Source organism: Culex pipiens, chromosome 2 (assembly GCF_016801865.2).
Source record: "Culex pipiens pallens isolate TS chromosome 2, TS_CPP_V2, whole genome shotgun sequence".
Taxonomy (NCBI): domain Eukaryota; kingdom Metazoa; phylum Arthropoda; class Insecta; order Diptera; family Culicidae; genus Culex; species Culex pipiens.
In genome coordinates, this window is record NC_068938.1 from 193,491,034 (window position 1) to 193,516,137 (window position 25,104).

The 25,104-nt window shown below is 36.6% G+C and overlaps 1 protein-coding gene across 4 annotated transcripts in view; it reads right to left on the reverse strand.

Annotated features, from left to right (window-relative positions):
- Window positions 1-261: 261 nt before the first annotated feature.
- Window positions 262-25,104, reverse strand: part of LOC120415163 (insulin-like growth factor 2 mRNA-binding protein 1) — a 118,444-nt gene continuing 93,601 nt past the window's right edge. For 3 of the 4 annotated variants that reach the window (XM_052707169.1, XM_052707168.1, XM_052707170.1), the window contains 5 exons: window positions 20,169-20,339; window positions 15,749-16,132; window positions 14,955-15,669; window positions 14,725-14,874; window positions 262-9,392 (listed from right to left, as the gene is read on the reverse strand). In XM_052707169.1, the coding sequence (XP_052563129.1) occupies window positions 9,243-9,392; window positions 14,725-14,874; window positions 14,955-15,669; window positions 15,749-16,132; window positions 20,169-20,339 (1,570 nt within the window). In that variant the 3' untranslated portion in view covers window positions 262-9,242. The remainder of the gene's footprint in view (window positions 9,393-14,724; window positions 14,875-14,954; window positions 15,670-15,748; window positions 16,133-20,168; window positions 20,340-25,104) is intronic. The other variant, XM_039576598.2, reaches the window with a different exon arrangement.

The window sequence follows — 25,104 nt, forward strand, 5'->3', positions numbered from 1 at the left end:
CTCATGCGCGTGTGTGTGTTTGTTTTGTTTACAATTCTTCTGTTTTTGTTTATTTGTTGTTGTTGAATGTACACCTTCAAGTGTACGCTGGAAAAATGATTCTCTCTCTGCTAATATTTTGCAACTGTTTTGTTTGTATATATTTTAGTCTTGTTGTATGTGTGTGTGTTTTTTTTTTAGTTTTCCTTCAGTTTAAGCATGCCATTTTATTCTCCAAGCTGTTAATAGTTGTTTTTTGTTTACTAAATTTGTTTGTTGGTATTTCCGGCTCTCTTCTTTCCGAAGACTTGGGGTTCGTTTAGTGGTGCTTGATTTTGGATAGGGGGGAGGTGCGTTTAGCTGTTTGCGTTTTGGTGTGTGTGTTTGTGTATGTATATAAATATTTTGTTTATTTCGTTTGCGGATGTTTGTTATTGTTGCTGTTTGAGTGTGTGTGGGGGTGTGTAAAAAATAATAATATGACTTGTTTAACAGTAAAGTTTGCATTAATAGACTTCGGTAAATATGCGTCAGGTGAGGCTATTGTTTGCGGTATAAAAACAAAAAATAAAATAAACAGCAAACTGAGTTTAGCAAATTGTGGATAAATGTTTATGGCTATTTTTGATTTATGTCAGTGTAACTGTGTACATGTGGGTGTGTGCTGTCAAACTAAAACAAAAATGGTGAAAATAAGCCGACTGTCTTGTTGTAGTTGTGGGTTTTGCTTATGGTCAATAGAAATAAGAATAAAAAGTTATAAAAATATAATCTTTATGTTTTAATATTGGTTCGTTTTCATTAATTAACGTATTTTTACAGTTCTATCTTTACTTCTTTACTTGAGGGAGATATAAATACAGATAATGACAGGAATATAAACTATTATCACACAGGCTTGTCAATATTTGCATTATATCCTAACTCATACCTACTGTACTATTGTAGTTATCCTCTCTTTTTCTTTAATAATTAAACAATGAAAAAATAAAAATATATTATAATTTACTGATTCTTACTAATTACAGGCATTCTTGAGAACATAACGTGTAGTGTTCAAACTAAAGTATTTTCAAGAACTCTTTCTTTCTCGGCTTGGTATTGGAGGTGGTGGTGTTTGATGTTGCTCTTCAACTACTACATCCGTTTACACTTTTAACGGCGTTCGCGTTAGTGTGTTTCTGTTGTTGTAAAACTTCTACTTCTGGATGAGTTTTTGTTATTTTTCTGTTTTTGGTTTTTTTTCGAGCGATGACAAACCAAACGAAAAATTAAAGAAACCGTTTTTGTTTTCATTTTTCACCTTCCTCGGCGTACCGTAGCAGGCGTTGGAAAATGAAACTGTTTTTATTTGTAGAAGAAAAAACGAAAACAAAAAGAAAGAATGTTTGATTTTTTGGGAACTGGGTGAAGGGTTTGGTGGGGAGGAGGAACGCAAACGTCAAAGCAGACCAATGTTTCGGCCTGCTTTGATGATGCGGAGATTTTTTTTCTGGGGAGTTGCGGGATAAGAATAGGTACGCCACCTTTTTTTCATTACGGTGTAGTTCAGTCTCCTTATTTGGTGGTGGCGCTAGTTTCATTTTCATTTCTTAGGGGGGGATTTTGGATGTTTTACACATTACTTAAATTAAGCGAAAAAAATAATATTTTCCATTTCTTGATAAACCTATGTATACCGTACACGAGCGTGCGTGAGACAAAACACAAAAATAAAGAACGGGTCCGCCAGTTTGTTATTGTTTGTGTTTTTGTGTTTTGTTTTTTTTTGTGGGATGATTTTTTTTGTGAACTAGAGTGTCTCTCCAGGAAAGGCCGTCAAAAGGAGCGCTCTCTATTGATGAATGAGTGGCAAAAAATGTGTGTGTGTTTTTTTTTGTTAAAAAAGGGAAATCGAAAAGGAAAATTATCCGTGTCAAACTATCATCGCGTGTGTGTGTGTGCAGGATGTCACTGATTTACGTTTACCTAAACTTAAAATTTACGCTTGCTTTAGCTTTTAGTAGTTCCGATCATCTTGCATCTAGCTTTTAATAATTTAGTTTTATTTCATCTTAGTTTTTTTCTTTTCATCATCAAAAATGCTTACAGTGCTATTTCAAATTAAACGAAAGTATTTTAAAGAAATGTACGTTTTTAAAAGAAACAAAAAAGTTGTAGAATTCACGAATTTCTTTTTTAGTAGTAGTAGTAGAAGTAGTATTAAATAGTAGTAGTAGTAGAAGTAGTAGTAGTAGTATTAATAATCAAATCTAAAACTTGCTCCTTGGTTTTCGATTTTCTTTGTTTTAGAATATGTCCAAATATTTATGTTTGCGTTATCGATAGTGTTTTTTAATCATTTCTAAACAAAATAAGATTTTTTTTCCGGTACATCAATCCAATACATTTTGCCGTCAAATAAACGCAAAAATTAAGTTTGAATACATACTTTTCTTTTCAGTGTTTAATGTTTTGCTTCTGTCAAGTATTTGTTTACCTTTTTTTTCGAGGGTGTAATTTTGTGAGGTGTGCACGCCATATATTTGGGATATTCCATGTTTTTGTTTACCTTATGCCAAAAACAGAAAGCTAAAATTTTATCAAAATCGGAGTCGATTTTGACAGCTGTTTGTTTTCATTTTTCGACCAATCATGGCTTGCTTGTTTTTTCATTTCTCTGGTAAATCGGTTTTATCCTAAATATTTTGTTATCAGTATGAGGTAAGAATGTTTCTTCTGTTTTCAAAACCCAATCATATTTCCTTCATTTTTCTTTCTTTTTTTATTTTGGTTATGATTCAGAAGCGAGGAAACCGGGATTCTCTTTTTGTTTCAATTATCTCTTTGTTTTTGCTTAATCTGATCGCTCCCGCAAGTGACAAGGTGATCTCCATATGTTTGTGTTTGTGTAATTTTTTTTCATCAATTTTTGTTATAATATATGTTTTCATTTTATGTTTAAGATTATTTAGTATTCTGCGCTTTGTGATAAATTTAGTATGGGAGAAACACGCCAAAAATTAGTCCTACAGCTACCAATTATATTTTTTGTTTGCCTTTTTTATTCTTAAATTTTTTCATGTACTCTGATAATATGGATGATTTTTTTTGCCTTCTTTTTTGAGGTTAGAGAATCTAAAAATTAATACTACAGTTTATATGTTCGCTTTCGTCGCCGCTCCAACAATCGCGCTAGGGTGTGTGTTTGTGTTTGTTTTCATTTACCAAACTTTATTTTTGTTTCATTTTGTCTTAAATAGTGTGTGTGTGTTTATTTTGTGTGTGAGTTTAGCCTACAGATTTGGGTTTTGCTTGTTTGCACTTCCAAAACAAAACATAATTTTTCCTTAAGAGATACCGTTGTCACCCTGCGATCACCTTGCCTGCTTTGATCGACTGTCAGTTTTTTTTTCTTTGTTTACATATGCTCAAGTCCACGTGTTCGTTAAATGTCTATGTGTGGTTGTGTGGTTTGTTCTGGTGAAGCATGTTTTGTTTTTACTTATTTTTTTCTCTCATCATAATATGCCAAAAGCGAGTGTGTTTTTTCTTCTTCTATATTTTTGTTTGTTAATCCTAAAGATGTGCAAATAAGGGGCCAAAACTTGCTACGATTATTATTTGTGAGTTTTTTTTTTTCATTTGTTTTTGGGGGGTATTTTTAGATTTGTTTTCCAAATTGTTTGTTATATCCAACATTGTGAAGTGTAAGTTTATACATGTCAATGTGTGCTTTGATTGATTCTGTTATTTCTTTCATGTCAGTTTTTGTTGATTTCTTCTCGATTAGACGTTTTCATCAAATTTGTTTAGTTTTTGCCAATTGTTGTTGTTGTTGCCATGTCCATTTGTTTTCTTTCTGGGCTACGGAGTTGATCTTGTGTTTTGACATATTGTACGGGGAATAAACATTCTTCGTCATCATTGTTAGATTTTTTGTTGTTAGATAAGTGGCTATGTTTTGTTGTTTATTTTATGTTTAGATTCATTCTCTTCTTTTCTGTTCTTCTGCCGGTTGGTTGCTGCTTTCAGTTGTTCGTTTGTGGTCTTGCTCTGCCAATTGATGATACAGTTTCGTTTCATTTACTTCGATTTTGCTGCGTTTTCGGTTGTTTTTGCTGCTGTTGTTGAATGGATTCTTTTTGTATAAAATCATCGAACGCAAAAGCCGTTTGAACTCAAGTTTTTCGTTAGTCTTTTGTCGGTTTGCATTTGTACTTTTCGTTTTGTACCCAAAAATGTTAGATTTGTTTGAGTGTTTTGTGTATGATTTGGTTATTTTTTCATTGAAGCTTCAAAAAAGAAATTTTAAAATTGTTTCCCAACATTTCAAAAAGTTGAAATGCGTTTTGATATAGTTGTTTGAAATAATTTCCAGAAATCTCACAGGAACTTGATTGTATTCAGATGTCGAAGTTCAAAAGAACAAGTATGCAACAAAACATCAAAATGAACTATTGTTTGCATATTTTAGAAGAATGTTGTTCTGAAATTGCTTTTTCACTGTTGCAAGAAACATAAACAAGGTGTAATTTTCAGATGGAACACTCCAAGGCTTGCTTTGCTTTCGATTGTGATTGAAGTTTGAATAAAGCCAGCCAAAATAGTAAGCATTGTAGGTTGCTTTGATTGAAATTTGGGTTCGAAAAACCGCTCTGTGGCGTCTCCATCTGACGGCACTCAGCGATATTTTTTTTTGTTTGTGTGTTTTTTTAATTTGCTGCATTTTTTTCAACAGTTCAAAATTAGAGTTAGTTCTCCCGCAATTTTTTGCTTGTTTCATATATCACAACCCATTAAATCCATTCGATTTCGCTTCGGTTTGACTTTTGGTGGAGTTTGTCAAACCAGCTTTTTCTCTCTTTCGCTCTTTGCTTGGCACAACTAAATAACGCATTAACCTCTGGTTTTTTTCTTCCGCTTCCGCTTCATGCTCTTTTTTACAAAAAGTAAACAACAAAACCTAAACAAAATATTACGAAAATAATAAAAAATAGGAAAATAAAATACTTCTTAAGTTAAATTCAATTTTGACCTTTTTCTCTCATCAAGGTTCGTTTTTTACAAATATTCAACGATATTATAGCCTCTAGTATTTAATAAATATTAAATTTGTTAGCTAAATATCTTTTTCTTCTTTTTGTTTTTTTTTTTCTCTCTTTACCATTTTAAATATATATAGTATATTTTCAATATAATATATATAATAAAAAAATCTAACAATTGATTTTAGTCACTTTTCTCATGTTTTACCACCAAATTTCATTCTCCGATTTTTTTGTTTTGTTTTCACCTTAATAGATAACTTCACTTGGGTTTTCACTCTTCGTGTGTGTTTAGCTTTGTGTGTGTGTATGTTTCACATTCTTTAGTATCATTTTAATCTTATCCCCGACAATAAACTTGTCAAATAAATTTTATCCGCACAATTCGCACCAATAATGTGCGAATCTATGGCCTAGCTTTTTACGTTTTTTAGTTTTTTTCCATGCGTTCGAGACGCATGTTTTGCTTACTTCTTTTAGTTTTTAATTTTTTCTTTCATTTCAGTCAATGATTTTTTTGTGTGTGAAAAAGCAGTCATTTTTTTAGGTTGAATGTTAATAATCGTCATGTTCGGTAAAATTTTGAATTTTGATCGCTTCACAAGTTTCACGTCTGGGTGAGTGTCTGTTTTGTCTGCGTGTGTGCTGTATCCTACCTCCAAAATTGGTTTCCTCATCTTCTTCTTTCCTGCTCGATCCAGCAAAAAAGAAATGCTAACCCTCTCTGAAAACCCCCGTACGAGTTTCCGAAATCATAAATTAAAGTTTACTTTGTGCCAAAAACACGTGCTGATTTTGCCCAGTGTGTCCAACTGTGTTTTGTTTTTGTTTTACGTTAAAATTTTGCGCTGCCGAGAGATTTGTCAATTTTGTGTGTCACTGCCATGCCAGAAAGTTTTGCTTTTTTTTCGTTCGCCAAAAATGTTTCGTTTTGAAAAATCATACCGTTTTAGATTTATTTTAGTTTATTTTATCATACTACTAAATCTGACCCTACTCCGTCGGAAGTTGCCTCCCTAGTCAGGAGGGCTTTTGTTAATTTGATTTGGTTAACCGCGGTGGATTTTCTTGAAATAATTCGAACTGTCAAAAATCCACCAAAGGATCTACCGGTTGATACTTTTCTACCACAGTTTTTTGTGTGATCAATGTGGTAGATGTTTTGGTTGATTTTTGACAGTTCGAATTATTTCAAGAAAATCCACCGCGGTTAACCAAATCAAATTAACAAAAGCCCTAGGAAGTGGAGCTATGGAGGGGGGCGAAATTCAACCCTGCGTTTGACAGCTAGCTTACTTTTAGCAGTCAACCACTTTGACTATAGAGTAATCTACGTGCGTATGTATTGCGTGTACGTACACGAAAAAAAAGTGAGGTTAAATTTTGTCCGGCCAGCAAAATCAAATAGTGCGCTAGTGTGTGTACGCGAAACGTCATAAAGCTCTATGCAAGCAGTGACATAACCTCACTTTTCTGCATTCTTAATAAACATCAAACCAGTACAAACTTGCTGCTGAATCTTTTTCCGGATCTCTTCTGTAAACATTCACCAGAGGGAGCGGGATGAACTCGGAACAAACAATTCCAAAGGACGTCACCTTGAATGTAAACAAACAGTCTACCCTTCTCACTCCAGTGAAAGTCCACAAGGAGTGTGAGCGGCATAAGCGTTTTGTTTACGTTGCGTCCGTTTTGAGTCATTTGTTTTGAAATTTGCACTGGTTTGACGTTTGCTGGAGGTTTCCAGAAAGTTTGGTTATGTCACTGTCAGAATTCTTCTAGGTGCTTCACATCTAATGGTAAGCTAGCTGTCAAACGCAGGGCTGGAACGTGACGCCACTAGCAATAGCTCCGCTCAGGGTTGGGGAAAAATTGGGAAGAAAAAGTGTGGGATTGCGGGGAGACCAAACCGAACCATGTGGTAACGAAAACAAAAGATGGCGCGCTCTACTTTTGCTCGCGCAACGCCTACTTTGATAACTGAGGATTTTTGCATTTTAAAGGTGCTGCTGGGGGGATAGAATTAAGAACTTTGTAACAGTGTAACAGAACTCTTGTACTAGTCAGCTAATGCGTGAGTGAGGTGTGAGTGTGATTGTTTCGCAAGAACTATTGTTTATTGATTTTTTATTTACTAACTATGTAGATTGAAGGTGTGTGGAAAAAAACAAGTAAACTATTTTGATTTCTGTTGTGTATGCGTTTGAGGTACTTCTCTATTACAGATATTGATTGTTCTGTGGTTTCTATATGAGTGTGTGTGTTGGTGAGTTTGTCTCGCTTGTATTTAAACAAAAAAGTTAAAACAAAGTTAATAAACAACGCTTAAGGCGGAAGGAGGTCCTAAGGGGGAAAATAGTTTGTATAGGAAATATAGGATTCAACAAGTATGCTCAACAACAAGTTAATAAAAATTGAATAATGCACCATCAGTGTTTGTAAAGTTGAAACGTTTTAAAAACAAAACTTTTGCATTTGTTACTGTGTATACGGCGGTTGGTTGTAACTGTGTGAGTGTGAGCGCGAGAGAACACACAAGCTCTCTCACGAAACACGTTTTTCTCATTTTAAAAATAGGATAGTAAACAATAGCCGCACCCAGTGTGAAAAGAATGGCACTGAGCGGGCTTTCGTTGCTTGTTGGTCATTTATTGGCTACCCTAAATTAGTTGTAGGCTTTCTTTACGGCATTGTTCCACTGTTTGTATGAAAAAGTGCGACATTTCTACTGCTTTAGTGTTCTCCATCGTCGACTAATGCACTTACTCTGAGGTATTGTGGTAGCTGTTGTCCGAACCATAAAATTTTGAATCTGTTGAATCTGCTTCCGAAACGGTGATTTTGTTTTGACTGAGAAACGCCTCTATTCCCTTTTTGCCACCTTTTCATAACATTGTTGGCAACATTCTGGTCACTACTACTCGAGTTTCATACACATCTTCAGCACCGAAATCTTAAGGCATTCAAATGGTTCGCCGGCCACGTGCATTTCAATGTGGTGGGGTGACGTCACTCTAGTCACGCACACCATCAAAGCAACCCACGCGACCGAACTCTCTCCTCGTCGTCGCAAAAGTCGCGCGCTCTCGTTTCTCTCTCTCGCATCTCTCGCTCTTGGCACGCTCGCGCGCGTTTGGGCTTAAAAAAGCTTCGTGTATCAAATTTTGTTTTTCTCTCACGTGCACGTGGTAAATATAGCTTGGCCCGTCCAAAAGAGGAACTTTAACGTTGGAATCTTTCTCTCTCGGCACGAGAGAATAAAATCTCTTTTTCTCTCAGTGTTTTTTGTTTTCTTCCGAAAAGAAAAGAGAATACACAAGTGCAACTTTGTTTGATGTTGTTTGTTGGTTTGTTTTTTTTTGCACACTATTGATTCTCGCACAGTAAAGAATTTTACAACCTAGATTTTTCTTCTTCTTTTTAGCTTAATATATGTACAGACAAAAATTTAACGGTCTCCTGCCGGCTCCAGATATAATGGTAATTATTCTTTGATTTGCGGTTTCCTTTCAAAGTAGTGTTTTGTAGCTTCTTCTTTTAGTGCCTACACGGAAAACATTTCCAGCTTGTTTCTACAACTGATTCTCCCGAAAAAAAAAGTAGAGCAAATATATATTTTTGAACGCCATCGAAGGTTGCTTATCTTGCAAGGAAATCGTGCCGAAAAATTGAGGAATGTGTAAATTTTAAATATTTAAGAAAACTTGACCGAAAGTGGTTCGAGAGGGTTACGCGGGAACCGAATTTTTTTTTGGATGTGTGGATATATATTTTTTGCTGCCGAAAAATGTACGCACACGATCCTCCTAGCAGGGGTACTCGTGCTTTACTAGTGGTGCATGCTATTTTTTTTGTTATTTTGTTTTGGGGGTTTAAATTTTGCTGCTTAATTTTGTCTAGATAGCTGACCTGAGAGGCGATACGTTGGCTCTACTTGAGTGTGTTGGTTTACTCTTCTAGTGTGTGTGTTTTAGTTGTATTCCTGAGGCTTCTTTTTCTTACTTGATTTATCAATAAAAAGGACTGATTTTACCTCCCAATTGCGGACTCCTCCTGTTGATGCTGCTGCTGCTGCTCCAGATATTGTTGATAGTTTGACCTTTCTGTAACGGATTTTTGCGGTCGCACTTCCGGTAGGGACGATGATGATGATGATGCTGGTGGTGCGATTGCAATTGTTTTGTTTGTTGTGGTAGTAGTTGTAGTTGTTGTTGCAGTTACAGTTTCAGCTTTTGATTATGCGTTTGTACTCGACGAGGGAGGGGCGGCGGGCGTGGCTGGTGCGGACGAGGTCGGAGTTTCCTTGCCCTTGGACGACTTCTGTCGGTTCGTGGCCGGCGGGGGATTCGTCGCCAGCATCATCGTGCGGATGCGCCGCTGGGCAGACTGTAGGGGAAGAAACAAATTTAAAATTTTAGTCAGATTTGAAAAGAGATACATTTAAAAACATAAACAAATATTGCCCCCATTTACTGCTTCTAAAATTCGGCGTACTGTGTACCTATTTTCGAACCACAGACCCCATGGCAGATTTATGAAAATCCAGAGTTTTGTTTTAGTAGGTCCTATTAACATATGGCACACAATAGCTTATAGGACCTTTTCAAAAAAAACTCTGGAAATGTTTGATTTTTTGCACAATTTCTTTAATTAAGTTTGGTAGGTCCAGTATTGATTGATACTAGACCCAAAATAGGGACATCTATCCTTTTACTATTTTTCGATCATAACCTACAACTTTGCAGAAGAAACCGAATTTATTGAACAAAAAAATCTTGGTAAAAATATATATAAATTTATTTTTTTAATGAACAACCCCCAAATTTGTATTTGGAGACCAATGATGTAGAACGGCTCATTTAAGCAAAAGGAATCAATCAACAAAGTTTTTTTGTTGTTGTCTGTGCCTCATCCCTTTACAATAACAAACATAGAAAAACAGTAAGTACAGACTTAAAGGATTAAAATTTGAATACTGAAAACATAATTTGAAAATTGGTAGTTTGAAAAAAACTACTTTTTATTAAAAAGACAAAACATATATCAAACTGAGTTATTTTCGTGGAATGGGCAAAGAGCATTTTTATATCTCAATTTTCATACAAATTATGATAGAAATTTCCCGTTGAAATATCTCAAATGAGTAGTTCTATTACATTTTTAACCACTTCATTCAATATTTATATTTTTTTTCATTTCGATGCAACTTTGTCCATATATTCCTTATGTCAAAAGAAGTAATTTTGAGCTTTTCAGATTTTGCTATATATGGAAAAAAAAATTTAAACTTCTTGAAAAATAATCCAAACTAAAAAAAAATGTTTTGGAAGCGGAATGTGGTCAGCTATTCATTTCAATTAAAATTTGTAATAAAATCAAAGTAAATTAAAATTTTCACATCAATACTTTTTTTGCCAGTATTTTTAAAGAAAATGTTTCTCACAAAATACTAAATTTTTTAGCAATTACAAAATGGGTATCAAATGATCGGATTTTTTTTTATAGATTTCGTAAGTGAAATTTTTTTTCTAGGTCAGTGAAAAAATTAACAAAAATACGTATTTTCGAAAAAAAAAATACACATGATTTGATTTATTTACAACAATTTTATATTTACAACATCCATATCGCAAGTAAGATATTTGTTTTGTTCACTAAACTACGTATTTTTTTATTTTTTCGATTTAGTTTTTTTTTATTTAATATGGGATGCGTTTTATACACTTCAAAAGTATTTTTTAGCAAATACTTGAGTGATTTTTCTTCATAATAAAAAAAAATAACAAAGCTACGTATTTTTCGAAAAAAAGTTGTTCATCTGATTTATTTACAATATGCATATTAAATTTTCGAAAATTTTTCATATCGCAAGTAAGATATAATCAAATGATCAGAAATGTGTCATACATTTCTCGGGTGAGTTTTCAAAAAGCCGTAAGAGCCACCGTGACATCCGACACAAGTTTTTTTTTTCTCCAGATTGAAACAAAATTTCATTTATTTTTAGTTTAGGGCACTTGAAGGACGTGTAGATGAACAATCTCAAGCATTTTTTAAATCGATTTTTCGTAAGTAGTTCGAATACCGATGCAAATAGGGCTTTGTTTACCAATGGCTCTTACGTCCTATTGAAAACTGATCCGAGATTTCAAAAGGAATATTTTTTTAGAAAGTACTCAAAGCAATGAAAATTTTAGTATTGACAATATGGATATCAAATGATGGAGAATATTTCATACCTCTTGAAAACTATAATACTTTTTTTTCAACTACTCAAATTTTTCACAAATGTACGTATTATCAAAAAAGTACTAAACATTTTAGTTACAATGTACAAAATACGTAGTTTTGTGAAGATTTTTTTTGGTTTGATACAAATATTGCAATAGCTCAAATTTTGGAGTATTTTTTTAGCAAATACTAAGCTTTGTGAAAAATTTGGAGCATTTCAAAATAGTATCATTTCATTCGAAAGTTGCGAAAAATTCACAATCTTTTGATATCCATATATAGAAAAAAAAAATTGGTATTGTTTTGTTGCTGTGAATATTTTAAGTTTTTTTTTTAAATTGTATAATTACTTTCGAAATGTATGCAAAATTCCCGACCAGTTGATACCCATATTTTAACTGTTGAAATTTTGAGTATTTTTTCGAAAATACGTTGTTTTTTGAAAATTGTGAGTATTTTCAAAAAAGTAATAATACATCACAACCCTGGCAACGTTAGAGCCAGCAACAACACGGTGTTCGACGCTCTCCAAGTTTTTTCAATTTTAACGTCGCGAGTTACGTGTTTATCCGCGAAACTGCCTACCCGAGATGCCGAAGTCCGGCCGGGGTCGTGGCAGCTCGAGTGCGGCCTCGAAACATCCGCGAAGTTCCTCCACCGGCCGAGTGCAAAAAGGTGGTAAACAAGCCGTCGCCAAAACCGCCGTCATCGCTAAAACGAGCGAAAGTGTCATCGATAATACACTTTTGCATCCCGAATACCGACCACGTGGCATCGTGGCCCCGAGAAGTCCCGTGTTGACACGTGGAAAGACTGCGGCAGCAGCAGGCCCGAGCCAGGTGAAGGCGCCGAAACCTGACGGCAGTAAATCAACGGGTGGAATTTCAACCAGCAACCCGTACGAGCCCCTCAGCGGGGAAGAGGAAGAAGATGTCGAAACCAGCAGTGACGACGACGACGACAACAGCAACACTCCTGAGTCCAGCGCAAAGGAGAAGAACAAAACGCGTTCGAAAGAACGAAGGCCGCCGCCTATCTATTGTCTGGGCCACCTCGCAGACGATATAGATGAGCTCCTCGAGGGCAATAAATATTCGCTCAAGCTAGGCAAAACTGCAGTGCAAGTCATCACACTCGACAAAAAAAGTTTTGCCGATGTGATCGCGACTCTCAAAGCAAATGGGATAAGGCACTACACTTTTAGCCATGCAGAGGACGTCCCCGTAAAAATTGTCCTCGGCGGGTATATGGATCGCGATATTTCGCAGCTGGAGGAACACCTCCAAAACGCGAAAGTACAACCGCGGGAGATAAAGGTGCTCTCGCGCAAGACCACGGAGACAGGTACGCACACGCTGTACTTGTTGTACTTCAATCGCGGCGCCGTCAAGATCCAGGACCTGCGGCGGATTAAAACGTTGGACGGGTTTTGGGTAAACTGGCGGTTTTACTCGAAACACCCGAACGACGCAGCGCAATGTCACCGTTGCCAGAAGTACGGCCACGGCTCGCGACACTGCAACCTCCCGCCACGTTGCGTGAAATGCGGTGGCACACACCTTTCTGAGGTGTGTTCACTGCCACGGAAGGCGGATTTGGGGGATGACGCAGCCCAAACCAAGCCGCGCATCAAGTGCGCCAACTGCGAAGGTAATCATACCAGTAATTACCGTGGATGCAGTGCACGCAAAACTTACCTCGAGGAGCAAGAAAAGAGGAAGAAGAAACCAGCAGCGTCCCGCCCTCCTCATCGAAGTACGTGCACAACCGTTCCTGCAGCTGAGCAGCGTACGGTCCCAGCGAGCAATTCAGCGTCTCCTCCTGGATGGGGACGTTCATTTGCCAGCGTCGTTGCCGCTGGCGGCAATTCGGCGCAGCAAGAAGTAACTGGCGAGGATCTTTTCACCCTGCCGGAGTTCTTTGCTCTCGCGGGGGAGATGTTGACGCGGTTCAAGACCTGCCGTAACAAGGCGGAGCAATTTATGGCGCTTGGCGAACTTATGATTAAGTATATCTATAATGGATAAATATTTTACTGTGATCTAGTTTTAAGCTTTCCTCTCTCACTATCTCCTTTCCAAAACAAGTACAGATAGTTTTTTTTTGAAAATTTTTCTATCTTTTGTTAAATCTTTAGTTAAAAGCAATTAGAGTTTCCAAATGAAATATTAAACAACTCACAGCTGTAAGGAACACCAAAACTCTGTTATGTACTTAAATGAACAAATTGTATCATGATTATTCACTAATAAAACCTGAATTGAATTGAAAATAATAATACATTCGAAAAGTGTGAAAAAATCTCCATCATTTAATGCCCATATTGTAATTACTCAAATTTTGAGTATTTTTTTCAAAAATACGTTGTTTTGTGAAAATTGTGAGTATTTTCAAAATCAGTATTAATACTTTTGAAAAGTGTGAAATTTTTTAGATCATTTGATACTCATATTGTAATTACTAAAATGTTGAGTATTTTTTCGAAAATACGTATAAAAATTTTGAGTATTTAAAAAAAGTATTATGTGATACCGTCAACTGGGGTGAATCGGGACTACAGTCTGAATAGGGACAACACGTTTTAGAGCACTTAGAAGTTTTCAATTTTTGAATGAATGAGCACATTTGGTTGCTCTAAATCTGGTCTAACCGTAACCATGTCAAAAAAGCAAAATATTAGGTTGCAACATTGCTTAAACTGCTGTCCCAATCAACCCCATGTATCCCGATTCGCTCCAGATGACGGTACAATAATACATACAATTGATTGCAATAACATTTTTCGATTTTTTTTGTTTTACTTTATTTTTTTAATGATTATTTTTGATGATTAGTCCCATTTCGATTGTCAATGCAGACTAGAATCTATTGTTATAACACCCATATATAAGCTCAAAAAACATTGCATTTAAAAAATACAGGAAAAAATACGTATTCTTGTGAAGATTTTCATGTTATTTTAATTGCAATGGATTGCTGACCCGGAACCCGATAATTTTTTGAAAAAATGTTTTTTTTTGAAAATTAGGTTTAATTTTCAATATGAAATATGAAATTTTTGAGAAATTATTTATTTTATTCTATAATTGTATTTCTTTATTGTTATTTCTTATGTAAATTTTTTGCGAATGATAACGAAAAAACTGAAAAAATCAATTTCATTTGATCAAATTTTTATATTTTGCGATCTGATAACAGTTTCGTAAATAAGTGATGATCGCACAGGTTAAAAAAAAACATTTTAATATGGAAAGTTGCTAAAATTCGATGGAGACTTGTAGACAAATGGCACCATTTCTCATAGAAACATGAATTTTAGAAAATAAAATCTTATGAAATCGGCCAATTTCAATGATAATGTGTCATTTTTTTGCAGAAAGTCTACCAAGTTAAGTATCTAGTGCTAAATAACATTTTAGTGCAGCATGTCTTTCTTGTGGGTGTACAAATTTAATAAGCTTAAACAATTTCAAATTCCAACACTCACCTGAACACTGAAGAACGGACCGATGATGTGCACGGTGGTTTCCTCGTCCACGGGCGTCGCGGCCGTGTGCTCGGGCAGTTTGATTATGCTTCCGGTGACCCGCTGCAGTTCCCGCACGTTCTGGCCACCCTTGCCGATGATGCGTCCGACCTGTTGGATAGTTTAAGGATTTTTTTTTAGTTTTGTCAACTCCCTGGAGAGCCGGACAGCCGGGTCATGTCATGGCTTACACTCACCTGCGCACTCGGCACCAGGATCTCCACGGTTAATCTCACGTCGTCGGTGCCGGACACGAAGCCCTCTTCCCGCATCTTCTCGAAGATCAGATACTGGGCCTTCCACTGGGCTTCCGGCGTGCCGACGATGGTAACTTTGCGCTCGGTTTGCTGCTCCAGCGGTTTGTCCGCCTCGAGTGGGGCGATCTTGACGGAAGCACCGGAAAATCTTATGATATTACGAATATGCGATCCTTTGGTTCCGATGATAGCACCAACGGCGTTATTTGGAATATACAGGTATGTGGTCTCCTGGACGTCACTGGACCCCGGCGGCACCCCGGGTGCGGTCGGCGGTTGATACATCGGATAGCTGGAGCCCGGGTACATGCCGGAACGTCCGGCGAAGCCCATTCCGTTGCCGGCCGTCGACATCATCGCCATCGGGTGCAGTCCCGGGAACATTATGCTTTGCGGGGCCAGCGCCTGGAGGTCGTTCTCGTAGCTTTGGCGCAACTTGGCGCTGATTTGACTCTCGCCCCGGGACATGTTGTCGATCGAACCCTTGACGGTGATGATGCGCTCCAGGTTAAAGCTGTTGATGTCGTTGATCGAGCTGACCGTGATCTTCGTGTCGGTGTCCTGCATTATTCGCTTGATCGTGTTCCCACTTTTGCCGATGATGCGTCCAATCAGGTTGTTGTGAGCGAGGATTTTGAGACAGATTTCACTGGAAATTTGAAGAAGATAAAAAACACGATAAGCACCCTCAAAGATCCCTTAAAATCCATCCGTCCCAACCAACTCACCCCTTGTTTGTGTTGTTCGCCTCCTGCTGCATCACCTCCAGGATGCGTTTGCACGCGCTTGTGCAGTTCTCCGGGTTGCCGTAGATTGTGATGGCCTTCTCGAGCGAACCGACGTTGTCCTTGCGGTGCACGTCCACGCGGGCCCGGCTGTTCTGGGTGATTTGTCGTATCGTGCTGCCCTGGCGGCCGATGATGGCGCCGACCATCTCCGACGCCACCAGCAGCCGCAGCGGGAAGTCCGTCTGGCGACCGGGGCCGCCGCCGCCGGGCATTCCGGCGTACTGCGAGCGTGCCCGCGCACTTCGCCGCGCCACTTTGGTCTCGAACAGTTCCACCAGCAGCTTCGAACCCTCAAAGTCGATCCCGTTCAGGCCGGATACCGCTCTGGGGGAGAAATTGGAGGAGAAATAAAGAACATTGTTAGAAATTTTACAATTTTATGGAAATTTAGTTTATTTTCGCTTAAGTAAGCAAACTGCTCAATTTTTTAAATGTATTTAATTTAAATATTTTCTCCGCAGAACTTAACTATAATTTTAAACCCGTTTTACGAGAAAAAAAAATCTCGGAAAACGGGTTAGAAATATAACTTTAGTCTTAAAAATATTCTTAAGACATGAATTTAACAAGTTAAAGTAGGTCAAAGTACATGAGCAGTTCTCTAGAATTTCGCACAAAAAAATACAATGATATCAGTTTTTAACTTGTATCCGTCGATTCCTTATTTCTTTATGCAAGTCTCCAAACAAATTTGGGGTCTGTCCATAAAAAAGTGTTGGGAAAAATTTCAAAAATCTATATTCATTTTTTTAAACATCTTTTTACCATTAAAACTCGTTTTCAACAAACTTTACACCCTAGGAGCTTAAATCATATTATTTAGCCCAATTAAAATGTAAGTCGTGATTTCAGGAATCTTAAAATATTTTTTCCTAAAAAGTGAGAAATTTTTTACAAAAGTTTAACTTTGAACATTGAAAATCCGATTAATGTATCATTTATTGATATATAAATTACCATGCTTTTTTAACAAGATAAATTGTCAAAATAACAAAGAAAAATTAACAAAAACAAAAAAAAAAGCTTCTATATATTCAATATACAATTCGCACAAATATCATCAAAGTCATTAAAATATCCAAAACTATCATTTACATGTTATTTTCGTGTTATTAAATAACCACTATGTTATTGAAACATCAAATCTGATCATCCCGATAATCTTTTTTTTTTGTTATACAGCAATTCCCCACGAAAACAGCATGATTCGAAAAAAAAGTTCTCCGATCGGGCTCAAAATTTTTCTGGGGGATCCTTGGCCGAAATAATTAGACCCGTATTTTTTTGTTTGGCCATTAGGGTGACCTACGCCGTGTTAGGGTGGTCCGAAAAATGGCAATTTTCGTCGATTTTCGCAAAAACCACTTTTTTCAAAAAATCATATCTCCGCGCCATATCATCCGATTTTAGCTGTCCTAGACGCAAAAGAAAGGTGATTAGTTTGGCTATTTGGGAAAAATAGTAAGAAGTTTCGAAAATCTAGCTTAACATTTGAAAAGGTCATATGAAAACTTAAAATGCTGTTTTGAAGGTCTCGGGACCAAAGAGCCTATGTCTGAAAATATTTTTATCGGATTCCTCGGAAAATTTCACATAACATATCAAAAAATGGTGAAGTTATGTTTTTGATACTCTGAGATACGATTTTTTGAAAATAAAAACTGTGTTTTTCGACGCGCCACGCGCAAAAATTGGAAAATGACGAAAACGGGAAAAAATCGACTTTTTTCACTAAAACTACGATAACTTTAAAATTTCAGCGATGACCTATACATGTTAGGATACTAAAATTTTCGTAATTAAAAGACGCAACTTTTGGTACCATAACATCTATAGGTCATCGCTGAAATTTGAAAGTTATCGCAGTTTTAGTGAAAAAAAGTCGATTTTTCCTCGTTTTCGTCATTTTCCAATTTTTGCGCGTGGCGCGTCGAAAAACACAGTTTTTATTTTCAAAAAATCGTATCTCAGAGTATCGAAAACATAACTTCACCATTTTTTGATATGTTATGTGAAATTTTCCGAGGAATCCGATAAAAATATTTTCATACATAGGCTCTTTGGTCCCGAGACCTTCAAAACAGCATTTTAAGTTTTCATATGACCTTTTCAAATGTTAAGCTAGATTTTCGAAACTTCTTACTATTTTTCCCAAATAGCCAAACTAATCACCTTTCTTTTGCGTCTAGGACAGCTAAAATCGGATGATATGGCGCGGAGATATGATTTTTTGAAAAAAGTGGTTTTTGCGAAAATCGACGAAAATTGCCATTTTTCGGACCACCCTAACACGGCGTAGGTCACCCTAATGGCCAAACAAAAAAATACGGGTCTAATTATTTCGGCCAAGGATCCCCCAGAAAAATTTTGAGCCCGATCGGAGAACTTTTTTTTCGAATCATGCTGTTTTCGTGGGGAATTGCTGTATAGAGATGTTGTTTCTGAGGGCTCTATGGAAAAGGCTGCCCAAAGTTCATATCTAACCATTAAAAATAGTTAATTATGAAAAAAATTATTGGTGATTAAGAATTTTTAAATCCAAGATGGCATCCAACATCGTGGTGTCGAAATATTGAGATAATGCATTTTTGTGCTTATGGACAATCAAAAACTAAAATTTGACTAAATTTGGTTCAAAGAACTCTAATTTAATGCTAAAAATAACAAAATAAAAAACAATGCTAAAACAAATTTGTTTGTTTATGATTCGAATCTTCGAAGTCTCATACAAACCTTTGGATAATCGAAACTTCGGGTAATGGAGTCTTCGGATTAGAGCGTCCAATTTTTTTAATCCCGTTAAATTTTTGAAACAGTTATAAAATTTATGTTTTCATTATATTTGTTATGTTTTTCAAGCTTAAAATCGTAGAATTAGCTCAATACAATATTGATTGGTAATAATCTAAACTTCAACCTAAACAAGGCCAGCAGTTTTAAGATAGCTTCAAAGAAATTTAAAATGTTTTTTTGTTCTTTGCTGTGCTTTGGAAAAGAAATGAACAATAATTTTTTATCCAATTCCAATTTGCATCAAAATTTATAATCCTCTTATAAATATTTTTTTATATGACATGACTTGAAAATAGTTTCTTTGAAAATGAAAAAAAAAACCAAAAACGACAACAAATAAAATTATGCCGGTCAATATAAAATTTCAGCTTAGTATTCAATTTCATGTTTTATATAAAACATGTTTTACAAATTATCTTTAAGTAACTACCGCCAACTGGAGGAAATCGAGACTACAGTGTAATTTTAGAGCAATGAATTTGGAAATCGGTGTGCTAATTCTTTTGTTCTGGTCATGTTTAAACCGAAATCCAAAAATAATCAGAACATCAGGCAAAAAATGGCTTAATTTGTTACATTTGTCCTGAATTGCCCCAAATGCGGGAGTTTGATGATAAATAATTAAATGTGATTTTTTTTCAAATGTTAAACGTAAATAAAGAAGCCTGTGCTTCAAAAATATATAAAATTAAATAGAAAAAATTTTAAGCATTTTGAGGATCTGTGAACTAAAATTTATCAATTTTCCTAATAAGCCAAATTAATGGTAATATATGCGAAATACAAGTTTTAATGCTTTAAAATTCTTATCGATTACCAAGTATTCAACTGTTCCCTAATCAAATCTGAATATCAGACCAAAATTTGATTTTTCTATTTCGAAAAAGCCCGATTTTGGAAAAATCAATGGAATGGACACACTTCTTCGGATAATCGAGTTTGAACTGTACTTAAACTAAAATTAAAATAATATTACATCATTTTACATATTCTTGAATAATATTATTGTGAAAAATATGTAGAAATTTGCTTCAGGACAATTGTTTGAAATTCTTGCGAACAGAAATAACCTATAATTTGTAACAAAGAAGAAAAATTGTCTGATGGCCAAATGGTCATTTTGCAAGATTATTCAAAATGGCTCTGTGGGTCATAAAAAATAGCTTATAGACCATATGCCATACTTTGGCCCACAATGCTCTAGAGAGCTTTCAACACAAATAAAAAATCGCGTCACAAATATTCAAATTTTATGAAAAGTTAAATTGATAAGAATAAAGACATAAACATTAGATTTAAGGCTTTTTGTAGAACACAGTTTGCATCATGATTTCTGGAATATGGAATACATAAAATGTTCAAAGGACAATTTAGACAGTAAAGGATTAGTAAACTCTTTTTATTTGTTTGACCTGTTAAATAAATTTAAATAACAAATGTTTTCGCATGGTGTATCATGTTCCCTTTTTAAAGTTAAGACCTACCAAACATTACATGTATAGCATGTTTGGTTTAGTACCAACCGTTGAATCTATGATCTAAACTTTTATAAGGACACCTAACTCACCTCTGTGCCTGATCGTGATTTTCGAACGTGATATGGACGGTTTGCGTGGTCGGGTCCTTGCTGGTGACGGCGTCGCAGTGTTCGACCTTGCCGTACGGCTTCAACAGCGGCTCGATGTCATCGAATTTGGCGTGCTGCGGTATTCCGCTGATTACGATTTTGGCGATTGTGCTGCAAAAGATGGAAAGAAAGAGGGGGGAAAAGTTAGATTGTGACGGCTTTCTCGTAGAATGGAATGTGATTTGCATTAGCCCCGATTCAAACTGCAGCGATGCACAAACATAGTAAGCCTTGTTATTGCAAATAGTCGAGGAATTCAAAGAAATGCAACGTCAATGACGGTCACAGATTCGTAGAGGATGGGACGGCAAACAGACATTCTTGCGGGAAGGGCTTTTCCGCAGAATTGACGAACACACGGTGTAAAAGGGCCATGCTTCCTGTTTACATCATAAATAAGTGCGTTAGCACTAGCAAAAGTGCACTGTTGAAAAACAAATACAAAAAGTAAGTATCATATTACAGTTAAATATTAAAATCATCATCAAGAAAATAAGAAAAGACAAAAATGATAATTTAATTAATTTCAATCCAAGTAGGCATATGTTCCAACAGTGCAGCTCATTTATGAATGAAACTAAAATGCATCACGGGGCGCGCGTAAAGTGCATTCGCAGACGGGGGCCCCCCCCGGAGGCGGAATTAGTCACTACCGGTTAAGCCGTCAGTCGCCGGTCGGCGCATCAAGTTTTTGCAATGTTTTGCACCACCACCACACATGTAAGGCCTCTCTGCCTGCGCAACCACCGGAACTAGTCATCAAAGTAGTCATTGCGTTGGAATGCTGCTCAAACTGATGCACTGCAGTTTGCTAGTGAATGCAACGGTACATGCATTTCAGAATCATGTTTATGTTTGGTAAAGTGTTTTTCCTAGAAATTTTCACAAAAAAATCTCAATAATGAAAATTGAGGTTTTCAAATTTGGCCAACAATATGCAACCAACATAAACTTAGAAGTAGATACGATTGTCGAACAAATGTCAAAAAAAGAACTGGAAAAGGATTTCAATAACGCTACAAACTATATTGAAATATATTGCCTTTTCCAAGTTTGAGTCTTTGTTTCGTATAAATATTTGAATTATTATTTTTTCAATATTGCAAGGCAACTTTTCAATTACAGGCTCGAGCTGAGATCTGAAGTATTTGCTTGAAATATGTGAAATCGTTATCACAGACAAACAAACGTAACGATTTCAAAATTGCCCCACAAAATCATGGAGCTGATAAATATATTTCTTAAAATTTACATTTGCATCGTAAAACTTGTTAAATGATTGCGGAAGCATACCATAAATCGAGATGACCCAAGATTTATACGTAGAAAGTTGTGTTTCCTCTTCCTGATTGATGAAACGTAAGATTCAATATATTCTATCTCTACACTCAAAAAAATGAGTTCGCGTAAACGTGAACAGAGTTCATGCCAACGGGAACCAGGAAGAAAACTGTTCAACTTTTATAGTGCATTGCACCATGAAAATGAACAGTTTTCTTCCTGGTTCCCGTTGGCATGAACTCTGTTCACGTTTACGCGAACTCATTTTTTTGAGTGTAACAATTGTGTGCTTTCCGAAAAAAAGTTTGTTCACGCTAATGGAGATGTTAGGTAGTAATTACTTTTGTCAAAAGTGTAATAATAATTTAAGGTGAAAATAATTGTAAAACATATTGAAATACGACATTTAATAAGGCTTATTTACATAAACAAAACCAAATTTTCTTGAGCCACCAAGCGCCTCCACTCATTGTACATTATTTGGAAAAATACGTGTTTTCTGAAAAACTTAATTTTCACCGATGTAATATTTCTAAATAAAATCCTAAATAATCTGGAAGTTCAAAAACAACTTTCTACATGAAAACCTTTCCTTCCTTTCACTAGCGTTATACCATGTATTTCTCGGGTGAGTTTTCAAAAAGCCGTAAGAGCCAATGGTAAACAAAACCTTTTTTGCCTCGGTATTCAACTTACTTACGAAAAATCAATTTCAAAAATTGTTCAACTACACGTCTTTCAAGTCCCCAAAAGAAAAATAAATGAAATTTTGTTACAATTTAGAGAAATACGAATATTAGTGTCGGTAGTCACAGTGGCTCTCAAGGCTTTTTGAAAACTCACCCGAGATTTCAAATACGTTTTATGTTTATTTTGTGTTTGTTTAATGTATTGCTTTCAAATCTTTTAACAAAAATTCAAATTTGTGGACCACAAAACGAAAAAAGAATCAAAACTATAGAATTTTTTTTAAAATTCATTGATGATTTGCAGAATTGAGACAAAAAATGTTATAATGTAAAAAAATGTGATATTTTCTGCTTTTTTTTTAAAAAATTGGATCATTTTTTTTATTGATTAGCCGTATTTATTGTTCGTAATTTGGGTTCTCCTCAAATTATAAACAAAAGCATAAGGATCATCTGAAACCAACGAATCAAATCTTTTTAAAAAGGTCTTATAATTTATAAGGCTTCCTACGTTTATAGGGCTTTTTTAATAAAACTCTAGAAAAAAATTTAAAAGTTGTAAAATTTTATTGGGGGTGCGAAAAAAAGAGATCAAATGCTGTATACTTGTTAAACAAGGTTTTTTTATTGCTTGACTTCTAAACCAGAAAATTACAGGAATACACTAATATTTCTAAAATAAAATGTATTTGCAACATATATTTGGAACACTATACCGTCGAGAGTTCTAATTTTCGATCAACTTGATTTTAAGAAATTTCCAGATATTTAACGAAAGTTATGAGTGATTTATAAAAATATATATTTTTCGTTTTCTGATTTTGGGGTCTTTTAGCTCAAATATGACCACAAAAGTGCTCTAAAGTGATTTGAAAAGAATTCACTCCAAGATGGCGGCCAAAATGGCGCTGATGAAGTATTGAAAAAATGAAATTCTTGACTTTTTTTTGATAAGGTCCGATAAACAAATGTAAACATTGAGTGTATCCCGCTTACTCCGATGGACTTTGACATAAGGTGTGAAAGGGATACACTCAATGTTTACATTTGTTTATAGGACCTTATCAAAAAAAAGTCAAGAATTGTTAATGTTACAGGCAATCAAGTACTCCAATTTGATTAAAAATAATGTCGCAGAACTCGAATTGGTTGAAAATGTGAAATTTTTAATGATTCGAATACCCGAAGTTTTCAAGAACATTGGAATTCGAACGTCGGATGATCGAAATTTCGTAAAATGGAAGCTTCGGATAATCAAGTCTGGACTGTATTACACTGTTTGGAACTGATATTTCTTCAATGTCCAGTATTTTTATGAAGAAATATCAGATAACCTTTATGAAAACAATGTCGAAAAAACAAGAAAAGTCCTACAAACCCTATTTTACACGAATTGAACTTATGAATGAAATGCCTAAAAATAAGCCACGGTACTAATTGTACGCGAGTGTATTAGTTCTCGCGTCTAAGTCGCTACAGTCATTCGGTTGGAGAATAGTTTTTCCACGAAACGAGGTTATAAAAGTCCCGGATGCAGGCGAATGTTTGCTGCCGCCCCGCTTAGTCGCCGATTGGCACAGACAACTAGACGTAGACGCCTTGGGTGACGCTAATGACGTTCAATTGGGTGGGTGCCCCGTTGAATATTGATGACTGTTTGATGAGTTGTGCTTAGAGGAATGTCAGTTCGGCAGGATAAGCACGTTGGCTTGATGGAATTTGCGATTGCGGTGGTTTTTATTGCATTTCTTGAAACTAGACTTGAAACTGTCAAACGCATTGTTTTCGCGTTACACGCTCACGAATTTTTACTCACGTTTGAGTTCAAGCCTTCTCGAAGGAATCTCTTCCAGAGGGAACATCCATAAAGTACGTTGACCTCGCCCAACTCGCACAAGCCCAAACAAGTCGCGTCTGGAGGCAGGAAAAATGTCACCAGACTGGTAAAAAAGTACGCAAAAATTACGCGCGACACAACATTCCTCCAGCAGAGTCAATGCACGAACCCGGTTCTTGTTATTCCTGGAGTGTCGTCGTCGTCGTCGACGACGTTCATTGGCATGGCCTGCTCCTCGGCCTGGCCTGTTGCATTCACGGAGAGAAAGAGTGCACGGATCATTAAAAATTTTTGATTACTACACGGCCTGCTACGCGTTCTCCTCCTGCTCCGAACACCGATTTGTTTTGCAGGTTATGTTCGCGCGGCAGAACATGCCGAGCATAAATACGCGCGCGCGCGATTTGGAGTACGTAACGTCATTGACCGCGGGCAAGTGCACACCGAGAGTGGTCCGGGCGCGATGACATGAAGCGCGCGCCCGAGATCAACCGCGATGATGTGACGGGAGTTTCTTGGTTATGTTCTTGCTCGTGGTTCTTCCCGCGAAGTTGTAAACAAATAGCCATGCGCAGAGGAATCGGTGAAAAAATATGTTTTTTTTGCATTTTTTTTCGAGCCCTCCAGGGGAAGTGTGTCGCGGAATTTGGGTGATTTCCTTTCGCGGATGTCGAACTCTGGGAACACGCTGCGCGAGTTCATAAATCCGGTCCTGCTGAACCGCCAGCGGTGCAGTGTGCGCTTTTACAGCTTTTCCAGCCGCGCGATCTGTCACGCTACATCAGAGTAGGCGCGCCGCCGTCCAACTCTTGTATTGTCGCGAACGAAAACATATCGATCTTGGGGAGCAGAGTGAGGGAAGAGAGGGGTGGCGCTCCGCCCCCTTCGGAGGGGACCCCACACACGCGCGCGGTGAAAGAGTCAAAACGAAACTGGAAACCGCGCCGGAGAAACCAGACCAGACGATCACGACTGCGCTTCTCCGCCGCTCCAGGTCCACCCTCTCGTCCAGATCACCCAGAGTCTGGGTCTACCGCGCGGGATCATCAATAAAACGACGGCCCTGGTG